At 37.7% G+C, this 23,029-nt stretch overlaps 1 protein-coding gene across 1 annotated transcript in view; it reads left to right on the forward strand.

Moving 5' to 3' along the window:
- LOC137259985 (probable methyltransferase-like protein 24) overlaps positions 1-22,540 on the forward strand; it is a 42,090-nt gene extending 19,550 nt beyond the window's left edge. The window contains exons 6-10 of the mRNA XM_067797650.1: positions 3,483-3,550; positions 13,160-13,288; positions 13,859-13,933; positions 15,538-15,673; positions 17,830-22,540. Coding sequence (XP_067653751.1) covers positions 3,483-3,550; positions 13,160-13,288; positions 13,859-13,933; positions 15,538-15,673; positions 17,830-18,126 — 705 coding nt within the window. The 3' untranslated portion in view covers positions 18,127-22,540. The remainder of the gene's footprint in view (positions 1-3,482; positions 3,551-13,159; positions 13,289-13,858; positions 13,934-15,537; positions 15,674-17,829) is intronic.
- The last annotated feature ends 489 nt before the right edge of the window (positions 22,541-23,029 follow it).

Below are 23,029 nucleotides of genomic sequence, written 5' to 3' on the forward strand. Positions count from 1 at the left end.
CTATAGCGATTAGTAATATAACATTATCTTTACATTAGGGTCTAGCACCTTCTCACCCTCTAAGGCATTTGATTGATGTCTCATTATTCCATAAAACGTGTTTAAAGACCAATATGAACGTGTTGTATGATTTTTGAAAAATGAACGTATCTGCAATTGACATTTGAACCGAAAACGTTATAAACTACGTGTAGCACAGCACATTCATGCAATATTCGAGACCCGTAAAGGTCCTGGGTTGATTAGGCTTTCAGCAACACATGCTTGCCATAAAAGGCGACTGTGGTCGTCGTAAGAGGCGACTAAGGGGATTGGATGGTCAGACTCGCTGACTTGGCTGACATGTGTCATTTGTTCCCAATTGCACAGATCGATGGTCATATGTTTGATCACTGGATTGTCCGGTCCAGACTCGATTATTTACAGACCAACGCCTTGTAGGTGGAATATTGCTGAGTGCGGCGTAAAACTAAACTCACTCACTCACCCTTTCACTATGGCGTTCGGTCTATGATATATGCCATATTTGTGTTATTTACAAACATTTATATAACATCTTAAACGAGATTTCAGAGTCTTGACATAAAAAGCTCCCACGCAACTGGATCATCTATTCATTTGGGTACATGGTAACAATAACGAAACAAAATTATTTTAGTCTTGAGATCTGCCATACAATTTCCTGTTGTATATAGTTGCAATGGCGAGAGGCGTCAAAGTAGTTTTACAACTAACAGCAAAGATAATGTCATGGTGCCCTATTCGGGACAACCTTCACCCAAATACTTCATAGACCAAAACAAACATCGCGAAATCATGTGATACTTAATTGTTCTAATTTATTTACAGTAAACTGTATTTTTAAATCCTTATATCACTACCGCAGTGTACATTATCTTGCCACCTACCCTGCACCACTCTGTCTAGACTACCAGTTGTCCGACTTCCATTTTGTGGAAGTCGAGGTGGCTGAGCGGGATAGGCTGCGGACCTTGAGTGCTGGCGATTAGGTGCCTGACTTTGAGGGTGCGGGTTCGAATCCCGGATGGGACTTAACCCAAAAAGTACTAGAATATGTACTTTACTTAGAAAGTGAAATCCCAAATATGATATATGTTACTGTATATGTATATGAAACCTTAACTGACCCCCCCCCCCCCCCCACACACACACACACACACACACACACACACCGTGGCTGGTTCCTCGACGACCATATCCACTCGTTGTCAGCATCACTGTAACAGCGATAAGACCCCTCTGAAATATACCACTATCACTGGAGCGACGAATTTGTTGACACAGCCAACACATGTTAATAGCAAATAGTCTTTCTACTATGTTTGACTTAAGGGCAAAGGAACAATTTATTCACCTATAATGTTTGTACATGGGTCTTTAGAAGAATTTAATCTCTGGGCTGGATGCCTTTCAGACATGTATTCATTCAAGGCAAAAAATACTGCGTTTGTGCAAAGGTACACTTCTGTCCATTGACAAGCTGTTTTAATAACTCCAGGGACCTGTGCGCTTACGTAACACCATGTCATGAGAACATGACATTAGATCATGTTTCATGTAAGGTGTCTCCTCATATACACACAATCTATTTTCTTGGTGGGCAAGATTTTAAATTTTGGCTACCTTCCGCACAATCCCCAGCGGCTAAGGTGTAGTATAAATCCAGCAAGGGTCCATGCAGGTGGCAAAGGTAGCGTAAGTCCCCATGGGAAGGTTCAAAATAATCACCGGCCCGGAGATTAAGAAATCGCCGTCAATGGAGACGAGTACAAACAGCGTCCACACCTATCAGGCATATTTTATTTGTAGTTGTCGATTTTAATAACATACACAAGAGCTTTCTAATGCCGAAATGTATGCGTCTCTTTCGGCAGGTAAAACATGCCAGTGCTCCGATATAGTATTGGCAATAACTTGTACAGATAAAGCACATTCAGCAATATGTAAATTACGTTTGCAGTGACAATATCGGGTGTTTGAGAAATCTGTTATGCCACACAAAATGAATATTGGGTATGTTTTGCTTTGGAGATACAGAATATAAGTCTCGAAGAAATTGTGTCGGGAACACGAAATGTGCACATAGCCGCAACATTATGAATCCTTTTCTTAATTTTACTTTTTCTCTTTAATTTACTTTTTCATTTCCGTTGTCCTGTCATTCTCAACTTTTGCTTTCATCTAGGGTCCATGCAAGTAGAAAATGTACTGTAAGCTCTAATGGTCCCCAAAGTTGTGATCTACAATGTAGTGTAAGCCCTTGTGGTCCATAGAGTGGTGATCTTCTTAATGTACTGGTAAGCCCTTATGGTCCCTAGAGAGGTGATCTGCAATGTAATGTAAACCCTTACCATCCATAGAGTGGTGATCTGCAATGAACTGTAAGCTCTAATGGTCCCCAAAGTTGTGATCCACAATGTACTGTAAGCCCTTATGGCCCCTAGAGTGGTTATCTGCAATGCACTGTGAGCCCTTATGGTCCCTAGAGAGGTGATCTACATTCAGTTGTGGGCGATTCTCAGCCATTTTAAACTTTAACTCACTCACTCATGTATAGCTGAAGACATTTTTCAAGGTCACATGCAAACCTCATAACCCCTGATATTTTTCAGGTCCGATTGCGGCGTGTTCATGACAATGTTAATTTTAATGAAAAATAATGTCAGCCAATGTCTGTCACCATAGACTCATTCTTATTGCATGCCTGAACATTATACCGATACCGAGTGAGTGAGTGAGCGAGGCCTACTAGACACAGAAAAACTGTCATGCAAATGCACTGTGAGCCCTTTTGAAAGCTCAACTGGTTCGCAATTTTCGCAAAAAAGTAAAATGCTTGCAAAAATTTCTTGATTTACAATACATAAATGCTGATGCCAACAAACTGTAAATTTTCAAATGAGTTCATTCCTTTGATAGTTTTGTGTCATTCTCAAGAATGTGTCCTGAACAGTTCATCTGTTAATATTACCAAAATTGTTAAACAAGATATTCAGAATGAAATACTGTTTCACTTTGTTATATTTTCACAAAAGTAATGCTGACATTTTAAATATACGCATAAGAGACTCGTGACGACTCTGTTTACAATTTGTCTTCCGTAACCAATGCTTGTCGTAAGAGGCGACTAGTAGGATCGGGTGGTCAGGCTGGCTGACTTGGTTGACATATGTCGTCATATCCCAATTGCGCAGATCCGTGCTCATACTATTCATCACTGGATTGTCTGGTAAAGACTCGATTATTTACAGACCGCCGCCGTGTAACTGGAATATTGTTGAGTACGGCGGTAAATAATAAACAAACAAACAAACATTTTCAATTCCCGATCACATATTTCAAAACGGAACTTTATCCTATATTGTGTTACTGAAGTAGACATTCTGTCTCAGAAGATTGTGAAAGTGAGTCAATATCTGCTGTCATTATAATTCAATATAATATGTATTCCTTTGATCCAGGTTCTTCTACCAGAGAAAGATGCAATAGCAAAAATGACCGGCAGTCAAGCGTTCAAAACATACCACAGGTATAGTATACGTTTTAGGATCTAACGACACAATACATTCAGTATCACAAGTTTATGAACTGTTTTACACATCTAGAATATGCTTCTAGTAGAATAGAACGGATCTGCACCTACTGCTTGTGGCTGAACGAGGTGGAGCAAAATTAATATGCATGCTAACTGATTCTACCATGACTTCCGTAAATCCTGGATTGTGATTGGTTAATCAAGGTCATTCAGAGGTACATAATCACGTTAAATATCTCGGATTTTCCAACGCAGTGTGTATTTTTTAAAAAATTTTAATAACGCGGTTATGGTAAAATGGAGAAAAACGCACTGTGTTGGGAAAATCAGAGATACATAACAAAACTATAATACATGTAACTATTATTTGTTCATTTAACTTCAGTTTTAGATTAAATTTAGAACTCTTATAATTTCGTTTTGTACCTCTGATTTTCAAACACAGTATGTTTACCTCCTAAATGAAAGGCGAATGAATGCATGACGTCACAGGTCAGAAAGGTCAAGGTGGAGCGAAAAGGTCATTGAACGAAAACACAGTGTTAGCAATGAAATTCTGTGAGGCGAGAGGTTCGCGTGCGTGCGTCCCTGCGTGCGTGCGAATGTGTTTTGCTCGAGGTCACACGAAGAAAGAGTATTTTTCGAAGACTCATATGATCGATATCTAAAATGCACAGACTCCATGATGAAAGATGACACCGATGCGTAAATATTGTCATTATTTTCACATTTATAAGGTCTAAATTATATTTCTATCAAGAAATACATAACATGTTTCTGTCAACATTCTAATAACCCAAGTCCCAGCATCTACCGCCTTAATAACATCAGTGAATTCAAATGTTTATTCCAATGTTGTAATTTAAACCAGACTGAAAGGTGAAGATCATTCACTCTGCATCCCATGTGATGAAAGAATCACAGTCAAGCATGTCCTGCTTGACTGTGTTGAATACTCCATCACAAGGGGTTACGTTTTTAAATCAGGAACCGTATAGGATCTTTTTAATAATGTTAGTTCTCATTTACGTATTGCATTTTTAAAAGAATTAGAAAAGAATCTGAACTGACTGTAAATAGGGGTGTGGTGCACGAGCTGCCTAAAGCGCCAGGCAACTGATCCAGTGATGTTGAAGTGTAGGGATCGAGCTCACCTGTGAACGGGTGTATAAACATTGGAGTCAACATTGTGTGCAGACTCCTTCAACGTTGTTACAACCATTACTGTGTAGTGCACAACCCTAAGAACTTAACATACCCCATATACCGTTGGTATATGGCCAAATGGTGGCCACTCTTACAAAGTGTTCTGACTGTGTCCCAGTCCACCCAGCTGTGAATGGGTACATCGTAAGGATGAGAAAGCTACAACAACTCACAGCGCCTAGGAGCTGCAAGAGTTGTTTGTTCCCGGGAGCTGAGATTGCTGGTGTGTTAGTATGCCCGACCTTTCCAGGCCTACGAGACACAAAATTCATAAACCAATGCAAAGCTGAAAATAATCTCTGTACACACATAGTAAAACATAGAGAATACGTTATGCTAGTTTTCCACCGGTAAACATAAACATCACTGAAGCATCTAAGATGGGTGAGTGAGTTTAGTTTTACGCCGCACTCAAGAATATGCCAGCTATATGGCGACGGTCTGTAAATTATCGAGTCTGGACCAGACAATCCAGTGATCAATAACATTCGGCCAGTGTATTTCGTTGAGACATATTAGACAGCACGCACTATGTCCCATTTCCATACCAACAAATCTTCAATGAAGGGTGTGTCTTGGTCAGTACATACTAACACAATGTCGCCTGGTAAAGTAAACTAAAGGGAACTCCGTATCGTCATGCGTGACTAGTCATTTCAGCGCAGTTATAAGCTGGCAACGTTAGGCAGCCTGTATGAGTGAGTGTGAGTGAGTTTGGTTTTACGCCGCTTTTAGCAATATTCCAGCGATATCATGGCTGGGGACACCAGAAAATGGGCCTCACGCATTGTACCCATGTGGGAATCGAACCCGGGTCTTCGGCGTGACGAGCGGAAGCTTTAACCATTAGGCTACCCCACCGCCCCCAGCCTGTAAGAAAATCTTGAACAGAGAGCAAAGACACTTCACTTAAACTACCCACGAAAAGTTTAGCACTCACCATGTTTTATGTACATATGTTACATAAAACATGTATAATCAGTAAATTGTACGACTTACACGCGAATATACGCGCATCAAATTGATGAAAAACGTGCAAATAGTGTGCATGTGAACGGATGCGGTTTTGCGAGCTCATGACAATATTTATTGAACGTTACGAATTTGTTTTCAATACATCAGTTCATATGTAAACAGTACCTTTAATCAGTATGGAATATTTTGCAAAATCGTGTTTAAAACAGTTGCCTAAATTCAATGGCTACATTTACACCAGTGAGTCTAAACTTTTAATGGATAGTATTTATTAAACAATAAAGGCCACTTTTTAATTTTCTGGATCCGTTTAAAAAATATTTCACTTGGGTTCAAAAGCTGTAAATAATATTTAAAGGCTATTTGTAGTCGTATAATGTACTTTTTAACACACGCCCTTCATGAATGATTTTGTATGAATGGACATGTCCTCAAATTGGATGACTGAGGAGTCCTAGAAAATGTGGACTCAACAACACTATTCAAACCGAGACCTAGATCAGAGATCACATAATCTATTCATGAATATTCGACCATTGTCCAGTGTATTGACATTGAATCAGGTACATCTCGCCGACAAACCTACTACGGTTTCTTTGACCCAAAAGCGGAACGATGAATTTCAATCCAACTCAAACTAATAAACTTATTATAATTGACAATGAAACGCTGATGATAATCGCAGAGTTGTTTAGTTTAGTATCATTCAAATAATGAGACAGTGTTCATTATTACAAGGGGGGTGCCAGGTGTGTGAGAAAGGATGGACTCTGCACAGCGTAGGTTAGTGAATCAATAACTTTGTGCAGGTGCTTTTCAAACATCTGGCTGTCCCTTAGTGAATAACTGAAATACATGCTAATATCGGTCTATATAAATGAATTTATTTACCTACGACCTGAATAATTGAAATGCATGCTAATATCGGTCTGTATGAATAAATTCATTTACCTATGACCTGAATAATTGAAATACATGCTAATATCGGTCTATATGAGTAAATTTATTTACCTATGATCTGAATAATTGAAATGCATGCTAATATCGGTCTATATAAATGTATTTATTTACCTATGACCTGAGTAATTGAAATGCATGCTAATATCGGTCTGTATGAATGAATTCATTTACCTGTGACCTGAATAATTGAAACACATGTTAATTTCGGTCTATATGAATGAATTCATTTACCTGTTACCTGAATAATTGAAATACATGCTAATATCGGTCTGTATGAATGAATTCATTTACCTATGACCTGAATAATTGAAATACATGCTAATATCGGTCTGTATGAATAAATTCATTTACCTATGACCTGAATAATTGAAATACGTGCTAATATCGGTCTGTATGAACGAATGTATTTACCTGTTACCTGAATAAATGAAATGCATGCTAATATCGGTCTATATAAATGAATTTATTTACCTATGACCTGAGTAATTGAAATGCATGCTAATATCGGTCTGTATGAATGAATTCATTTACCTGTGACCTGAATAATTGAAACACATGTTAATTTCGGTCTATATGAATGAATTCATTTACCTGTTACCTGAATAATTGAAATACATGCTAATATCGGTCTGTATGAATGAATTCATTTACCTATGACCTGAATAATTGAAATACATGCTAATATCGGTCTGTATGAATAAATTCATTTACCTATGACCTGAATAATTGAAATACATGCTAATATCGATCTATATGAATGAATTCATTTACCTACGACCTGAATAATGGAAATACATGTTAATATCGATCTATATGAATGAATTCATTTACCTGTTACCTGAATAACTCAAATACATGCTAATATCGGTCTGTATGAATGAATTAATTTACCTATGATCTGAATAACTGAAATGCATGCTAATATTGGTCTGTATGAATAAATTCATTCACCTATGACCTGAATAATTGAAATACATGCTAATATTGGTCTATATGAATGAATTCATTTACCTATGACCTGAATAATTGAAATGCATGCTAATATCGGTCTGTATGAACGAATGTATTTACCTGTTACCTGAATAAATGAAATGCATGCTAATATCGGTCCATATAAATGAATTTATTTACCTATGACCTGAATAATTGAAATGCATGCTAATATCGGTCTGTATGAATGAATTCATTTACCTATGACCTGAATAATTGAAATACATGTTGATATCGGTCTATATGAATGAATTCATTTACCTGTTACCTGAATAATTAAAATACATGCTAATATCGGTCTGTATGAATAAATTCATTTACCTATGACCTGAATGATTGAAATACATGCTAATATCGGTCTATATGAATCAATTCGTTTACCTGTGACCGAGCATTTTGGAGAGTAGGAAAAATAGACTGAATTTTAACCTGGACATTCACAATTTCAAAGGTATTTAAATCTGTGTCGTCAATGAACAGCATTTTCATAACATATGAAACTGGTGTCAATATTTGCAAGATGTTGACATATATTTGTTCAAACTGTGCGTAACTTTATTTCATGATAAACAAAAGGGAGTGTCCCGGCCGAATGATACGTAGATTTCAAACGTCGGACATATGGGTCCTATTCCCCATTCTCATTCTCTCTCATTCTCTATCGCTCATTCTCTCTCTCTTTCTCTCTGTCTTATTCTCTCTCTCATTCTCTCTCATTCTCTATCTCTCATTCTCTCTCTCATTTCCTCTCTCATTCTCTCTCTTTCTCTCTCTCTTATTCTCTCTCTCTCATTCTCTCTCTCTCTGTTGATACTCCCAAATTACTGTGGGTCCTCTATTGATCAAAGGTATTGATCTCATGCATTTGATTGGCGAAAGTAATGTATCATATCAAAATATTACAAAACGCTCATATTCTGGCTTACTGATTGGTTTGTAAGTATGTATGTAAAGCGGGGTTGCAACTAAAGTCTATACAATGATCTCCACAATAATCCTGTGATTGACACCCTCGATAATTGATATTTCTATCAAGAAATACATAACATGTTTCTGTCAACATTCTAATAACCCAAGTCCCAGCATCTACCGCCTTAATAACATCAGTGAATTCAAATGTTTATTCCAATGTTGTAATTTAAACCAGACTGAAAGGTGAAGATCATTCACTCTGCATCCCATGTGATGAAAGAATCACAGTCAAGCATGTCCTGCTTGACTGTGTTGAATACTCCATCACAAGGGGTTACGTTTTTAAATCAGGAACCGTATAGGATCTTTTTAATAATGTTAGTTCTCATTTACGTATTGCATTTTTAAAAGAATTAGAAAAGAATCTGAACTGACTGTAAATAGGGGTGTGGTGCACGAGCTGCCTAAAGCGCCAGGCAACTGATCCAGTGATGTTGAAGTGTAGGGATCGAGCTCACCTGTGAACGGGTGTATAAACATTGGAGTCAACATTGTGTGCAGACTCCTTCAACGTTGTTACAACCATTACTGTGTAGTGCACAACCCTAAGAACTTAACATACCCCATATACCGTTGGTATATGGCCAAATGGTGGCCACTCTTACAAAGTGTTCTGACTGTGTCCCAGTCCACCCAGCTGTGAATGGGTACATCGTAAGGATGAGAAAGCTACAACAACTCACAGCGCCTAGGAGCTGCAAGAGTTGTTTGTTCCCGGGAGCTGAGATTGCTGGTGTGTTAGTATGCCCGACCTTTCCAGGCCTACGAGACACAAAATTCATAAACCAATGCAAAGCTGAAAATAATCTCTGTACACACATAGTAAAACATAGAGAATACGTTATGCTAGTTTTCCACCGGTAAACATAAACATCACTGAAGCATCTAAGATGGGTGAGTGAGTTTAGTTTTACGCCGCACTCAAGAATATGCCAGCTATATGGCGACGGTCTGTAAATTATCGAGTCTGGACCAGACAATCCAGTGATCAATAACATTCGGCCAGTGTATTTCGTTGAGACATATTAGACAGCACGCACTATGTCCCATTTCCATACCAACAAATCTTCAATGAAGGGTGTGTCTTGGTCAGTACATACTAACACAATGTCGCCTGGTAAAGTAAACTAAAGGGAACTCCGTATCGTCATGCGTGACTAGTCATTTCAGCGCAGTTATAAGCTGGCAACGTTAGGCAGCCTGTATGAGTGAGTGTGAGTGAGTTTGGTTTTACGCCGCTTTTAGCAATATTCCAGCGATATCATGGCTGGGGACACCAGAAAATGGGCCTCACGCATTGTACCCATGTGGGAATCGAACCCGGGTCTTCGGCGTGACGAGCGGAAGCTTTAACCATTAGGCTACCCCACCGCCCCCAGCCTGTAAGAAAATCTTGAACAGAGAGCAAAGACACTTCACTTAAACTACCCACGAAAAGTTTAGCACTCACCATGTTTTATGTACATATGTTACATAAAACATGTATAATCAGTAAATTGTACGACTTACACGCGAATATACGCGCATCAAATTGATGAAAAACGTGCAAATAGTGTGCATGTGAACGGATGCGGTTTTGCGAGCTCATGACAATATTTATTGAACGTTACGAATTTGTTTTCAATACATCAGTTCATATGTAAACAGTACCTTTAATCAGTATGGAATATTTTGCAAAATCGTGTTTAAAACAGTTGCCTAAATTCAATGGCTACATTTACACCAGTGAGTCTAAACTTTTAATGGATAGTATTTATTAAACAATAAAGGCCACTTTTTAATTTTCTGGATCCGTTTAAAAAATATTTCACTTGGGTTCAAAAGCTGTAAATAATATTTAAAGGCTATTTGTAGTCGTATAATGTACTTTTTAACACACGCCCTTCATGAATGATTTTGTATGAATGGACATGTCCTCAAATTGGATGACTGAGGAGTCCTAGAAAATGTGGACTCAACAACACTATTCAAACCGAGACCTAGATCAGAGATCACATAATCTATTCATGAATATTCGACCATTGTCCAGTGTATTGACATTGAATCAGGTACATCTCGCCGACAAACCTACTACGGTTTCTTTGACCCAAAAGCGGAACGATGAATTTCAATCCAACTCAAACTAATAAACTTATTATAATTGACAATGAAACGCTGATGATAATCGCAGAGTTGTTTAGTTTAGTATCATTCAAATAATGAGACAGTGTTCATTATTACAAGGGGGGTGCCAGGTGTGTGAGAAAGGATGGACTCTGCACAGCGTAGGTTAGTGAATCAATAACTTTGTGCAGGTGCTTTTCAAACATCTGGCTGTCCCTTAGTGAATAACTGAAATACATGCTAATATCGGTCTATATAAATGAATTTATTTACCTACGACCTGAATAATTGAAATGCATGCTAATATCGGTCTGTATGAATAAATTCATTTACCTATGACCTGAATAATTGAAATACATGCTAATATCGGTCTATATGAGTAAATTTATTTACCTATGATCTGAATAATTGAAATGCATGCTAATATCGGTCTATATAAATGTATTTATTTACCTATGACCTGAGTAATTGAAATGCATGCTAATATCGGTCTGTATGAATGAATTCATTTACCTGTGACCTGAATAATTGAAACACATGTTAATTTCGGTCTATATGAATGAATTCATTTACCTGTTACCTGAATAATTGAAATACATGCTAATATCGGTCTGTATGAATGAATTCATTTACCTATGACCTGAATAATTGAAATACATGCTAATATCGGTCTGTATGAATAAATTCATTTACCTATGACCTGAATAATTGAAATACGTGCTAATATCGGTCTGTATGAACGAATGTATTTACCTGTTACCTGAATAAATGAAATGCATGCTAATATCGGTCTATATAAATGAATTTATTTACCTATGACCTGAGTAATTGAAATGCATGCTAATATCGGTCTGTATGAATGAATTCATTTACCTGTGACCTGAATAATTGAAACACATGTTAATTTCGGTCTATATGAATGAATTCATTTACCTGTTACCTGAATAATTGAAATACATGCTAATATCGGTCTGTATGAATGAATTCATTTACCTATGACCTGAATAATTGAAATACATGCTAATATCGGTCTGTATGAATAAATTCATTTACCTATGACCTGAATAATTGAAATACATGCTAATATCGATCTATATGAATGAATTCATTTACCTACGACCTGAATAATGGAAATACATGTTAATATCGATCTATATGAATGAATTCATTTACCTGTTACCTGAATAACTCAAATACATGCTAATATCGGTCTGTATGAATGAATTAATTTACCTATGATCTGAATAACTGAAATGCATGCTAATATTGGTCTGTATGAATAAATTCATTCACCTATGACCTGAATAATTGAAATACATGCTAATATTGGTCTATATGAATGAATTCATTTACCTATGACCTGAATAATTGAAATGCATGCTAATATCGGTCTGTATGAACGAATGTATTTACCTGTTACCTGAATAAATGAAATGCATGCTAATATCGGTCCATATAAATGAATTTATTTACCTATGACCTGAATAATTGAAATGCATGCTAATATCGGTCTGTATGAATGAATTCATTTACCTATGACCTGAATAATTGAAATACATGTTGATATCGGTCTATATGAATGAATTCATTTACCTGTTACCTGAATAATTAAAATACATGCTAATATCGGTCTGTATGAATAAATTCATTTACCTATGACCTGAATGATTGAAATACATGCTAATATCGGTCTATATGAATCAATTCGTTTACCTGTGACCGAGCATTTTGGAGAGTAGGAAAAATAGACTGAATTTTAACCTGGACATTCACAATTTCAAAGGTATTTAAATCTGTGTCGTCAATGAACAGCATTTTCATAACATATGAAACTGGTGTCAATATTTGCAAGATGTTGACATATATTTGTTCAAACTGTGCGTAACTTTATTTCATGATAAACAAAAGGGAGTGTCCCGGCCGAATGATACGTAGATTTCAAACGTCGGACATATGGGTCCTATTCCCCATTCTCATTCTCTCTCATTCTCTATCGCTCATTCTCTCTCTCTTTCTCTCTGTCTTATTCTCTCTCTCATTCTCTCTCATTCTCTATCTCTCATTCTCTCTCTCATTTCCTCTCTCATTCTCTCTCTTTCTCTCTCTCTTATTCTCTCTCTCTCATTCTCTCTCTCTCTGTTGATACTCCCAAATTACTGTGGGTCCTCTATTGATCAAAGGTATTGATCTCATGCATTTGATTGGCGAAAGTAATGTATCATATCAAAATATTACAAAACGCTCATATTCTGGCTTACTGATTGGTTTGTAAGTATGTATGTAAAGCGGGGTTGCAACTAAAGTCTATACAATGATCTCCACAATAATCCTGTGATTGACACCCTCGATAATTGATGACTATATGGATACTAATACCTAACCCTATTGGCTATTTAGTTACCTTGACAACGTAGATACATTGTGCCACCGCAAGCTGCGCATGGGCAAACTGGGAGATGGAGGCTGGGAGATCTGTGACGATGCCAAGTACCGTCCAGTAAAGCCTTGTATCGTGTACTCGTTTGGGTGAGTAGCTAACTAAAGGGAATACGTATTAGTTAACTGGTTATAATACGTGCAAGTCGACTGATTAGAATACGTATGTAGTCAGCTGATTAGAACACGTATTAGTCTATGAACTGATTACTATCCGTATTAGTCAGATGATTGGAAGACATATTAGTCTATTAACTGATTAGAATACGTATTTTTCAGATGATAAGACACAGATCACGTGAAACAGGTGTGGTAATGTTGATTCACGAGTACACACTGCCAATCAGAAAGTGGTCAGTTAAAACTTTCACACTTTCTTAGTAAAGTGCCAAATCTAGTACTTTTGATAGGATGACTCCCACCCAGGATTCGAATCCAGAGTCAAGGATTGCCAGCACACAAAGTGAACAATTTAACCCCCTCATCCACCGCGAAAGCCGCGGACGGGACACAACCCGACCCAGCTGTAAATCGGTTCTTTACTGAGAGTGTGTAATCCCAAATATGGCATGTGTTACAACTGTTCCTTCATGTTGAATTATGTGGAATGCGTATAATTTAGAAATAACGTCGAAGTAATAATGGCTTTCTTTACTGCAGAATCAGCAACGATTTTTCTTTTGACGATGACACAGCAAAAAACTATGAGTGTGATGTCTCAGCCTTTGATCCAAGGTTTGTATACACGCTTGTTTAGTTGTACTGGTACGTTATGAACTGGTTAGTTCGTTCGTTTGTTTGTTTTTGTTAGTTCTTTCTTTCCTCCCCTCTTTCGTTGTACCTCAAACTGCATACTCCGCAAAATTCCAGTTATATTTTGGAAGTCATAAGTAAGCAAACTAAATCAGTGGTTGATATTATGAGCAGCAATGGCAGAAAACGAAGACACAATCAACCAGTCCAGTCCAGTCGATAAGTCGACAAAACCGGCGCCGGTCTGGAGACCACTGTGAAAACCCTGGTGGTGATTGTCCTATAGGTTTTGGGCAAGGTGCTTTGATAAGAGGCCATCCATCTTTAGTGAATGGGTGAGTGAGTGAGTATGGTTTACACCTCTTGTAGCAATATTCTAGCAATATCATGGCTGGGAACATCAGAAATGACCCTCCCACATTGTACTCCAATTTGGAATCGAGGCTGGGTCTTTGTCGTGACGAGCGAGAGCTCTAACTGGGCTACCACTAATTTGAAAGTTTTTGTGTTTTTTATTATTTGTATTTTTTTTAAAGAATCATACCCTGAAAGGTTACAGGTTGAGCTACACGCAGGCATGTTCGTTTACATAACAGTTCTTATGGGTGTAACGGACTGTCTTTTTACGATCTGCTTTTGGAGATTTAACGTCCGCTTTCGGATAATTTTAGCAAATGTATATATTATTGCCGTGAGTTTAAAAACAATATAATACTATTGAAGTAATCATCTTTAAACTTTAACAGTCATATTTTAGGCTTACAATCACATGTCTGCGGATACTTTAGTTTGACGTTTCTGGGCTTCTGCATTTTTTCTGCACACTTTTAAAATGCAAGCAAGGGTATGGCAGCAAGCTTTCATGAATGTTCAGTTTGAAAAGTTATTTTTAGTATTTTGGGATTAACACGTCACAATTTAATTCTAGACTCAAAAAAGATTGGGATTTAAAATTCATTTCTTTTGCATAGTCTACAAAACAAATCTCATGTACTGTTGACTAACTCCCAATTAGCAAGTGTTGGGGCCAAAGAGATTACTAGTAACAGGGTGTTAGTTGTCAACTGACCATGTGTGGGGTTTGATTGGCTGGTTTCTAAGCAATGTGGGGTGATGATGTCAGGTTGTCCAGATTAATAGTGTCACCGGGACGAGAAAAAGGTGTCGGAATTCGGAATGTACAGGTGTTGGATAATGCAATGTTTATATGATGATAATATAGAAGAAAGCTGCTTGGATCCCCAAAATATGTCGGAATTCACAGACTGTCGGATAATTCAGATGTCGGAATATACAGAGTCTAATGTATGATTCATAAACCCTATTCAGAAATATACATTTGGAAATACAAGGAGAATTGACTGGCATCAAACAGGGATAGAGTTACCGTTCTTGTTTGAGGTAGTTCTTATGTTCATGCGTGGATATAAAATCCTTCCCGAAGGTCACGAGTCGCTTTTCGGCTTGCCCCGGGAAAACAGTTGGTCACGTATGGAACAGCCGATGTTTATCCGAATGTCGTAAACATCGTCTATCATCGCTGAAGCTGTATAATACTGATATTAATGATAATGATCTCATTTCAGCATGAACCAGGCATCTTACCAGAGGTCGCCACGCGTCCGGTTTTATAATTCAGGCCTTGACGGAAAGGACCAGAGGCGGAACAACTGGGATTTACATACATTGACGACTATCAAGAAAATGTTGAACCACACGGGGGTCAGTGACATTTTGAATATTACGAACTATTACAAATATTTGGACATATGTTCCTCATAAACTAGGAACCTTCACATGTTCTAAACTATGTGTCATTTAGAAAGTGATTAATTGTGATTAAAAGTTTTCAAGTCGGGATTAAACGTTCGTAGGTGTACAGTGTCTGTGGGAGATGAGTCCGATCTAGTCTTCAAAACCACAATAACAGAAGGATGAAGATTTTATGGATATCAACTTCTTTATATGAGAACACAACGTTTCGGAGTTAATGCTTACTCCTTCATCAGGTGATTGAGAATGGGGTACAGAGCTATATTTATATGTACAGGTAAAGCAATAACAAAGTAACAAGTGGAATGACTTAACGAAAGCTGGAAGCCAGTATAAACAAGCGCTGATTGGAACCCGACAGTTATGATAACAATGATAGAAGCCAATGGTGCCCTTCAAAGACACAATAACAGAGTCACCAAATCGGCTATCTAACCTCCTCAGCCACCGCTAGTTCGTTCTAGTACTGGAAGTAATTGTAATTCGAAATAAATTACCTTTGTTTTTAATGTCTCTATACAGGTCAGTTTCGCCACACTAGAAGCACGAAATTATAATTAATTGGCCCGCAAAGGGGCTACGATTCGTATGATTAATGGGTTAGCTGTTGATAGTCGCACGCAGACAGAAACATCCCACTTTACGATGGTGGTAGGAAAATAATCGAGGGTCGGTCAGACAATCCAGTGATTGGCATATCATCTGGACATGATGCCCGGTTCTAACAAGACGTTCATTTGGTCATCTCGGTAGTGTTAGTTACTAGCACCTGCAATCTAATTCACAAGAGGTTTCTTTGTCGCTTTGGTGGTTTAAAGACATGGTTTTGAACAAGAACAGCCCATAATAGACAGACTTCACTGTATGTCGAACGTATGTCATATTTATAACTAGACTTATCTAGAATCAGTAAAATACAGATATAAAATATAGTAAATCTGTGGGTTGAAACCCATCGGGAATAAGAACAAACACGTTCGGAGTGATGCACCTAATCACAAAGCCAATCCAATCACTTTCCACAAAATGGGAGTTCATTACTTTTGTGATTACCCTGTTACTTGTTGTTACCTTGCCTGGCGCTCGGTAAAACGGGACAGCTTAAGGATTGATCGTCACCCTTTCAAACTGCACCCTATCTTCATTTCATTCATTTGTTTAGGGGGCTGTGGGTATTCTCGTGGTAAACGACCCGTGTCCTATTCCTCACAATATCCTCCTGGATACAATGTGTGAAGCCCATTCCTGGTGTTGCTGGAATATTGCTAAAAGCGACGTAAAACAAAATCCACTCATTGGTGTGCTGTTCACGCAAGCCAATATTGTTAGGATTCGTCGACACCCTGTCAAGCTGTAACGTGCTCTCCAGCTACACTACCAAACACACTCAAGACAGCACTAGCTCAACGAGACACTGCTACACATGTGTGTACGTCCCTTTAAGTGTCATGAAGGTAAAGACAACAAATAATATTTTTGTAATAGACGAACAAATACGGGATTTCTTGGTTTTTAATGACAGACCTGGTCTGTAGTTCGATCACCTGTGTGACCTCATTACTTTAGCCCCAAATTTAGGTCGAACTTGACCTCATTACTTCTGGTCCAAATTGACCTCATTACTGTGGGTAAAACTGACCTCATTACTTTGGGCCCAAAGTTAGGTCATTACTCGGAGAGCGGTCAGATCTTATGCTCTTGAGTATTCCGTTCTGTTGACTGTTTATCACGAAGACAGAAAATAGAAGATTCAGCTCCCCATAATATTCTCAGGAAGAACACAGAAGACGTTGTCAACGAACTGGTTGAGTTTGTTACATGAAAGCTGAGATTATCGAAAAATCGCAAACCTCCTTTGACTGCGGAGAATTGATGTCAACATTACCTACACAAGCAAACGCACATAACACACGAGCACAAGAAGACCCATCTACACATTCTCAAAATGAATACAATATGTGAAGCCCGTTTTTGGTGTTCCGACGAGAATATTGGTGGAATATTGCTGAATGCGGCATTAAAGTACCTAAACCCACTCATTGTATATATTTGTTGGAAAATTAATGTATAAGGATGTCGTTTTAAAGTCTCTGTTTGTTTTCCAGAAATACATTGATGTCTTGAAGATGGACATCGAACATTCAGAATGGCCCTCGCTAATCAACATGGTGTCATCAGGCGAAATGTCGAAAGTCCGACAGTTTTATGTGGAATACCATGGACCTTGCACTGACCGGAATGACTGCATCAGTAAACTGAAACTATTGAAAGACATACATGATGCAGGATTCAGGAAGTTTTATGTCCACAAAAATCATCACTGCACACTTACTAATGCCTTATTTCCTGTCATAAGGACATTTTGCTATGAGATTCATTACGTGAATATCAATCTGCAGTGAAGTCCATGGGTGAGTGAGTGAGTGAGTGAGTGAGTGAGCGAGTGGGTTTTATTCTACACGCATTTATCGATATTCAAACAATATGTTAAGTTCTCTTTCCGACCATTTCCAAGTTTGTGCCTGTTCGAGAGCGTTAGTATCGAGCGTATGAAGCTCAGAGTGACGGACTTGTGAAGACAAAAGATACCATGGATTCCACAAAACGGAAATTTGACAACTGGTAGTCTAGATCTCACATTGTTAGCGGCGTAACGATGATCGAACTATCGATTATTGATTGTCACATAGCAATTAATCGATTGTCCAGACTAAGACCCATTGATACATGGGTGGCATCTGTGACTATTGATAGTTTAGTAACTGACTTCTTTTGGTAAATGTGCAACACAAAATACAAGATGTTTGTGAACAGACTTGCAGCTTCCTTTGGTTTATGATTTTACTGCTTTTATCAGGGTTTTCAGGTTCTTGTCATTTGTGAAAAGAGACTGAAACTACCTCAGCTGGTGTTTATCGCATATACACAATACATTCATTTGGGAAATGAAACATTTGAAGTAAAAAGTATTTTCCAACAGATGGTCACAATAGGCAATCACTACCGCAATAGTTGTTTGCCCCTGTAGTCACCCATATAATAGACAGATGTCGATGAATTTGTAACGAGAGCAGCCATATATCATAGTTGGTGTAACTGGGGTCTAAATGGTAGAAGTTGATAGTTACTAACGCAACCTTGTTAAAGGATACAGGAACATCCACAATCATAAACACTTCCTGCAACCTTTTTAGAACATACAGGAACATCCACAACCTTAGACACTGACTGCATCCTTGTTAGAACATACAGGAACATCCACAACCTTATACTCTGACAGCAACCTTGTTAGAACATACAGGAACACCCACGGTCTTGTACACTGCCAGCAACCTTGTTAGAACATACAGGAACATCCACAACGTTACACTCTGACAGCAACCTTGTTAGAACATACAGGAACATCCACAACCTTATACACTGACAGCAACCTTGTTAGAACATACAGGAACACCCACGGTCTTGTACACTGCCAGCAACCTTGTTAGAACATACAGGAACATCCACAACCTTATACACTGACAGCAACCTTGTTAGAACATACAGGAACACCCACGGTCTTGTACACTGCCAGCAACCTTGTTAGAACATACAGAACCATTCTCAACCTTATACACTGAGAGCAGCACTGTTAGAACATACAGGAACATCCACAACCATGTACACTTCCAGCAACCTTGTTAGAACATACAGGAACATCCACAACCTTGTACACTGCCAGCAACCTTGTTAGAACATACAGGAACATCCACAACCTTACACACTGCCAGCAACCTTGTTAGAACATACAGGAACATCCACAACCTTATTGCTGACAACGCCAAACTCAAGCTGGACGTATTCCTGGTACGATCTCACTACTTCTTTGTGGTGATGCCGTTTCTCATCTGGTGTGATTGTGAATGTGATTATCATGCTGAACAAATTGTACATAGATTGGACAAAATAATTTAGGGATATTGCTATTTTTATAATTAATATTTCATCAGATTGTCAGTAAAAACTAGATCATTATTCATAATTTCAAAATATATCCCTAACTATTTTGTCCAGTATATTTATGTATAATGCATAGTGCACATTATTAGTTATTTGATGGTGTGACATTTAACGCTTATTTTGTGTATGTGCTGTTTGAAACTTTCATCATATTTGCCAAATATTTTATTTTGTATATTGGTATGTATGCAATATTGTGTATGCGTGTGATGTTACCTGAATATTAGTAAAATTAATAATGTCACCATTTTTTACTCACATTCGTATATTTGCGCGTGCTATATATGCAATAAACGAAATGTGATAAACCTTTATGGTTTACCAGCAAGTACTGACATACTTGCATTTCTGCTACAAACCATAGCTTTAATCCTCATTTGGATTCATCATGGTTTAAAATGTATTCAGGAAAATAGCATTAGAAGATCCACAGGGAAATAAATTCCACGACATAATCGGGCTCTGTAAATATCTCATAACATCTTTGCGAGCTACAGTTAATAGTTTGAATGGAAGCTGGAGGGATTATGTTGAATTTTCAAAATAAGCAACATGTACTTTAAGTTTACAAAAAGGTTTTAATCCGAGTAGAGGCGTTATCTCACATGGCTTCTAATCATTACTGGAGCCTCCCTTACAGAGTAGGCAAAGCGGGACATTCATAAGTAGTCAGGCTGGGAGTAATCATAATTAGGAGATAAACATACTGTGTTGGGAAATCAGATGTATATAACGAAATTATAATAGCTCTAAATTTGATTTACAACCCAACGCGTAGCGTGAGGTTTTAAATACAACATTTAGAGCTATTATAATTTTGTTATATACCGCTGATTTTCCAACACAATACGTTTATCTCCATTCTACCATTACCATGTTATTCTGATTTTAAATAAATACGTAACATGTTAAAAAATCAAAGGTATATAATGTGATTATATACCTCTGGATGACTATGATTAACCAATCACAATCCAGTATTTACCGAAGTCATGGTAGAATGGGAAGATACCAAAGAGAACATCCGTGTCAAACCTGCCAATTATCAGACAAATCAATCAGACTTCACTACAAGACTTACCCACTGATACAGTAACCCTTTCCCATAGACTTTCCAGATGCTTTACATGAGTTGCGAGTGGTATATTTTAACATTAATTATGATTTTGTTTCTTTTTGTACAGAAATAAACTGGCGAGCAAAAGAAAGTACACAGATGTAATTGTAGCTGCAATCCCAAATTTTCGATATAATTAGTAAAGCTTTTAATAGCACTGATTGTATAGAACGTAACCGTCCTCTTTAATTTTCCAAAAAGTAACCAAAAAGTTTCTACGGGTTTCTGCACAAAGTTTCGCAAAATTGTGATTATTGTCCCATACACGAACATTTTTCGCACCGAGAGCATAAAACCAGTTTGTTGTAAAGACTGAAAAATCACTTGACAAAAGTGCAACGAGAACGGGCGACGGAATATCACAAATATGCGTTTCCAACAGCCACATTGCAGGGACATTCGGCTGCACAACACAGATCATAATTCAGCTGTTTAGTTGTTTCAATATGAGAGTCCAGTCCTGTGATCTACCCAGAAGTCACAACACCCCAAAGCAGATTACTATGAGAGGGTTATTAGCTTTCGCAACCGGATGTTGGCGATGAGGTCATCAACAGCCACATCATTTGGTAATTGAATTAGCCGATTCACAGTGACAAGACAACTTCGTGCTGCTGGCATACAGGCCTGCCGACCACTGAGTGGTATGCTTTGACTTTCCAGCGTAGAAACCGTCTGCAGTGGTCATCACTACGTCGCTGTTTACTGGGACAATGTCATTTTGCTGATAAAATACTTTTATTGCAGTGTGCTTCAAAGTACATTTTCCATTTCATCTAACTGTTTTTTTAGTTTTGTCTTATTGGAAGAAACGCAACCTGTGTACTTTCGTTTGCTCGTCAGTTTACTTTGATCAGAATATTAATAATGCTAGCTGACTTATTCAATCACCGGCTTCCTAAGCTTATTTCCATATTGTTCACTTTGATCCAAACAGGACTATGACTCCCCTAGTTTGTGTCCAGAATGTTCACGTTGATCAAAACAGGACTATGACTCCTCTAGTTTGTGCCCATAATGTTCACTTTGATCAAAACAGGGCTATGACTCACCTCAGTTGGTGTTCATAATGTTTAAAAAGATGAAACCATGATTATGACTCACCTGAAACATGATTATGATTCCTCTCGGTTTGTTTTCATAATGTTAGTTTAAAATATGACTGACTCCTTCAAGTTTGTTTTCATAATAATCACTCAGTTTAAAATATGACTGACCCCTTCAAGGTTTTTTTCATAATGTTCACTTTGATCAAAACATTATTGTGTTTCCTCTGTATGTTTTCATACTGTTCACAAGGATCAAAACAGAATTATAGATTTCCCATGTAACTAACTGAGTTACTACCATACTTGCACCTTTCTTTGCAACATAAACAAAACCTGTTGTATAAAATGAAGTGCAAGAGTCAGGGTTCACACACAAACAATGGCTGTCTTCAGAGAGTAGAATATGTGCAGTCACAGAGGGTACCCCTTAGGTATTCTGATATGTGGAGTTCAAACTCCAGCAAATCAACGCTGCTTTCTTTGACGCTGTGGAGATTGTTTGGGTAATTGTTACTACAGTCACTGTGTTGTCTGTCTGAACTACATGTGTTCATAATGAGATTAAATATGAAGCATAATATATGCGAATACATATATTGGTTTGTATAAATGAATAAGATTATTTTTTTACCATTAAAAATCCTTGCTGAATTATCTTTATTTGTTTTATGTATGCTAAATAAGGTCATTATCCATAAATTTGGATCTGCATATTACCTATAGGTAACAATGCAGTGTACCTGAGTGCAACCAACGAACACTTTTGTTGTTTCAACGTGTCTGACAAACGGGACGTCTAACCGATGGGAGAACATCGGATATAATGAAGGGTATTTGTCAAAAATAAATTACCTTACGTTGTTTTTGTTTACCGTTATTTGCCATATTGATGTGTTATTTTATATGAATTTTGTAGTCCTAGTCCTGTTTCAAGAGGTAAATAATATTGAATTGATAATACTAAGCATTAGTTCTTTAAAGGAGTTTCTGATAAGAGTGAGTGAGTTTAGTTTTACGCCGCACTCAGCAATAGTCCAGCTATATGGCGGTGGTCTGTAAATAATCGAGTCTGGACCAGACAATCCAGTGATCAACAACATGAGCATCGATCTGCGCAATTGGGAACCGACGACATGTGTC

The sequence above is a fragment of the Haliotis asinina genome, chromosome 13 (assembly GCF_037392515.1).
Source record: "Haliotis asinina isolate JCU_RB_2024 chromosome 13, JCU_Hal_asi_v2, whole genome shotgun sequence".
NCBI classification, from domain to species: Eukaryota; Metazoa; Mollusca; class Gastropoda; order Lepetellida; family Haliotidae; genus Haliotis; species Haliotis asinina.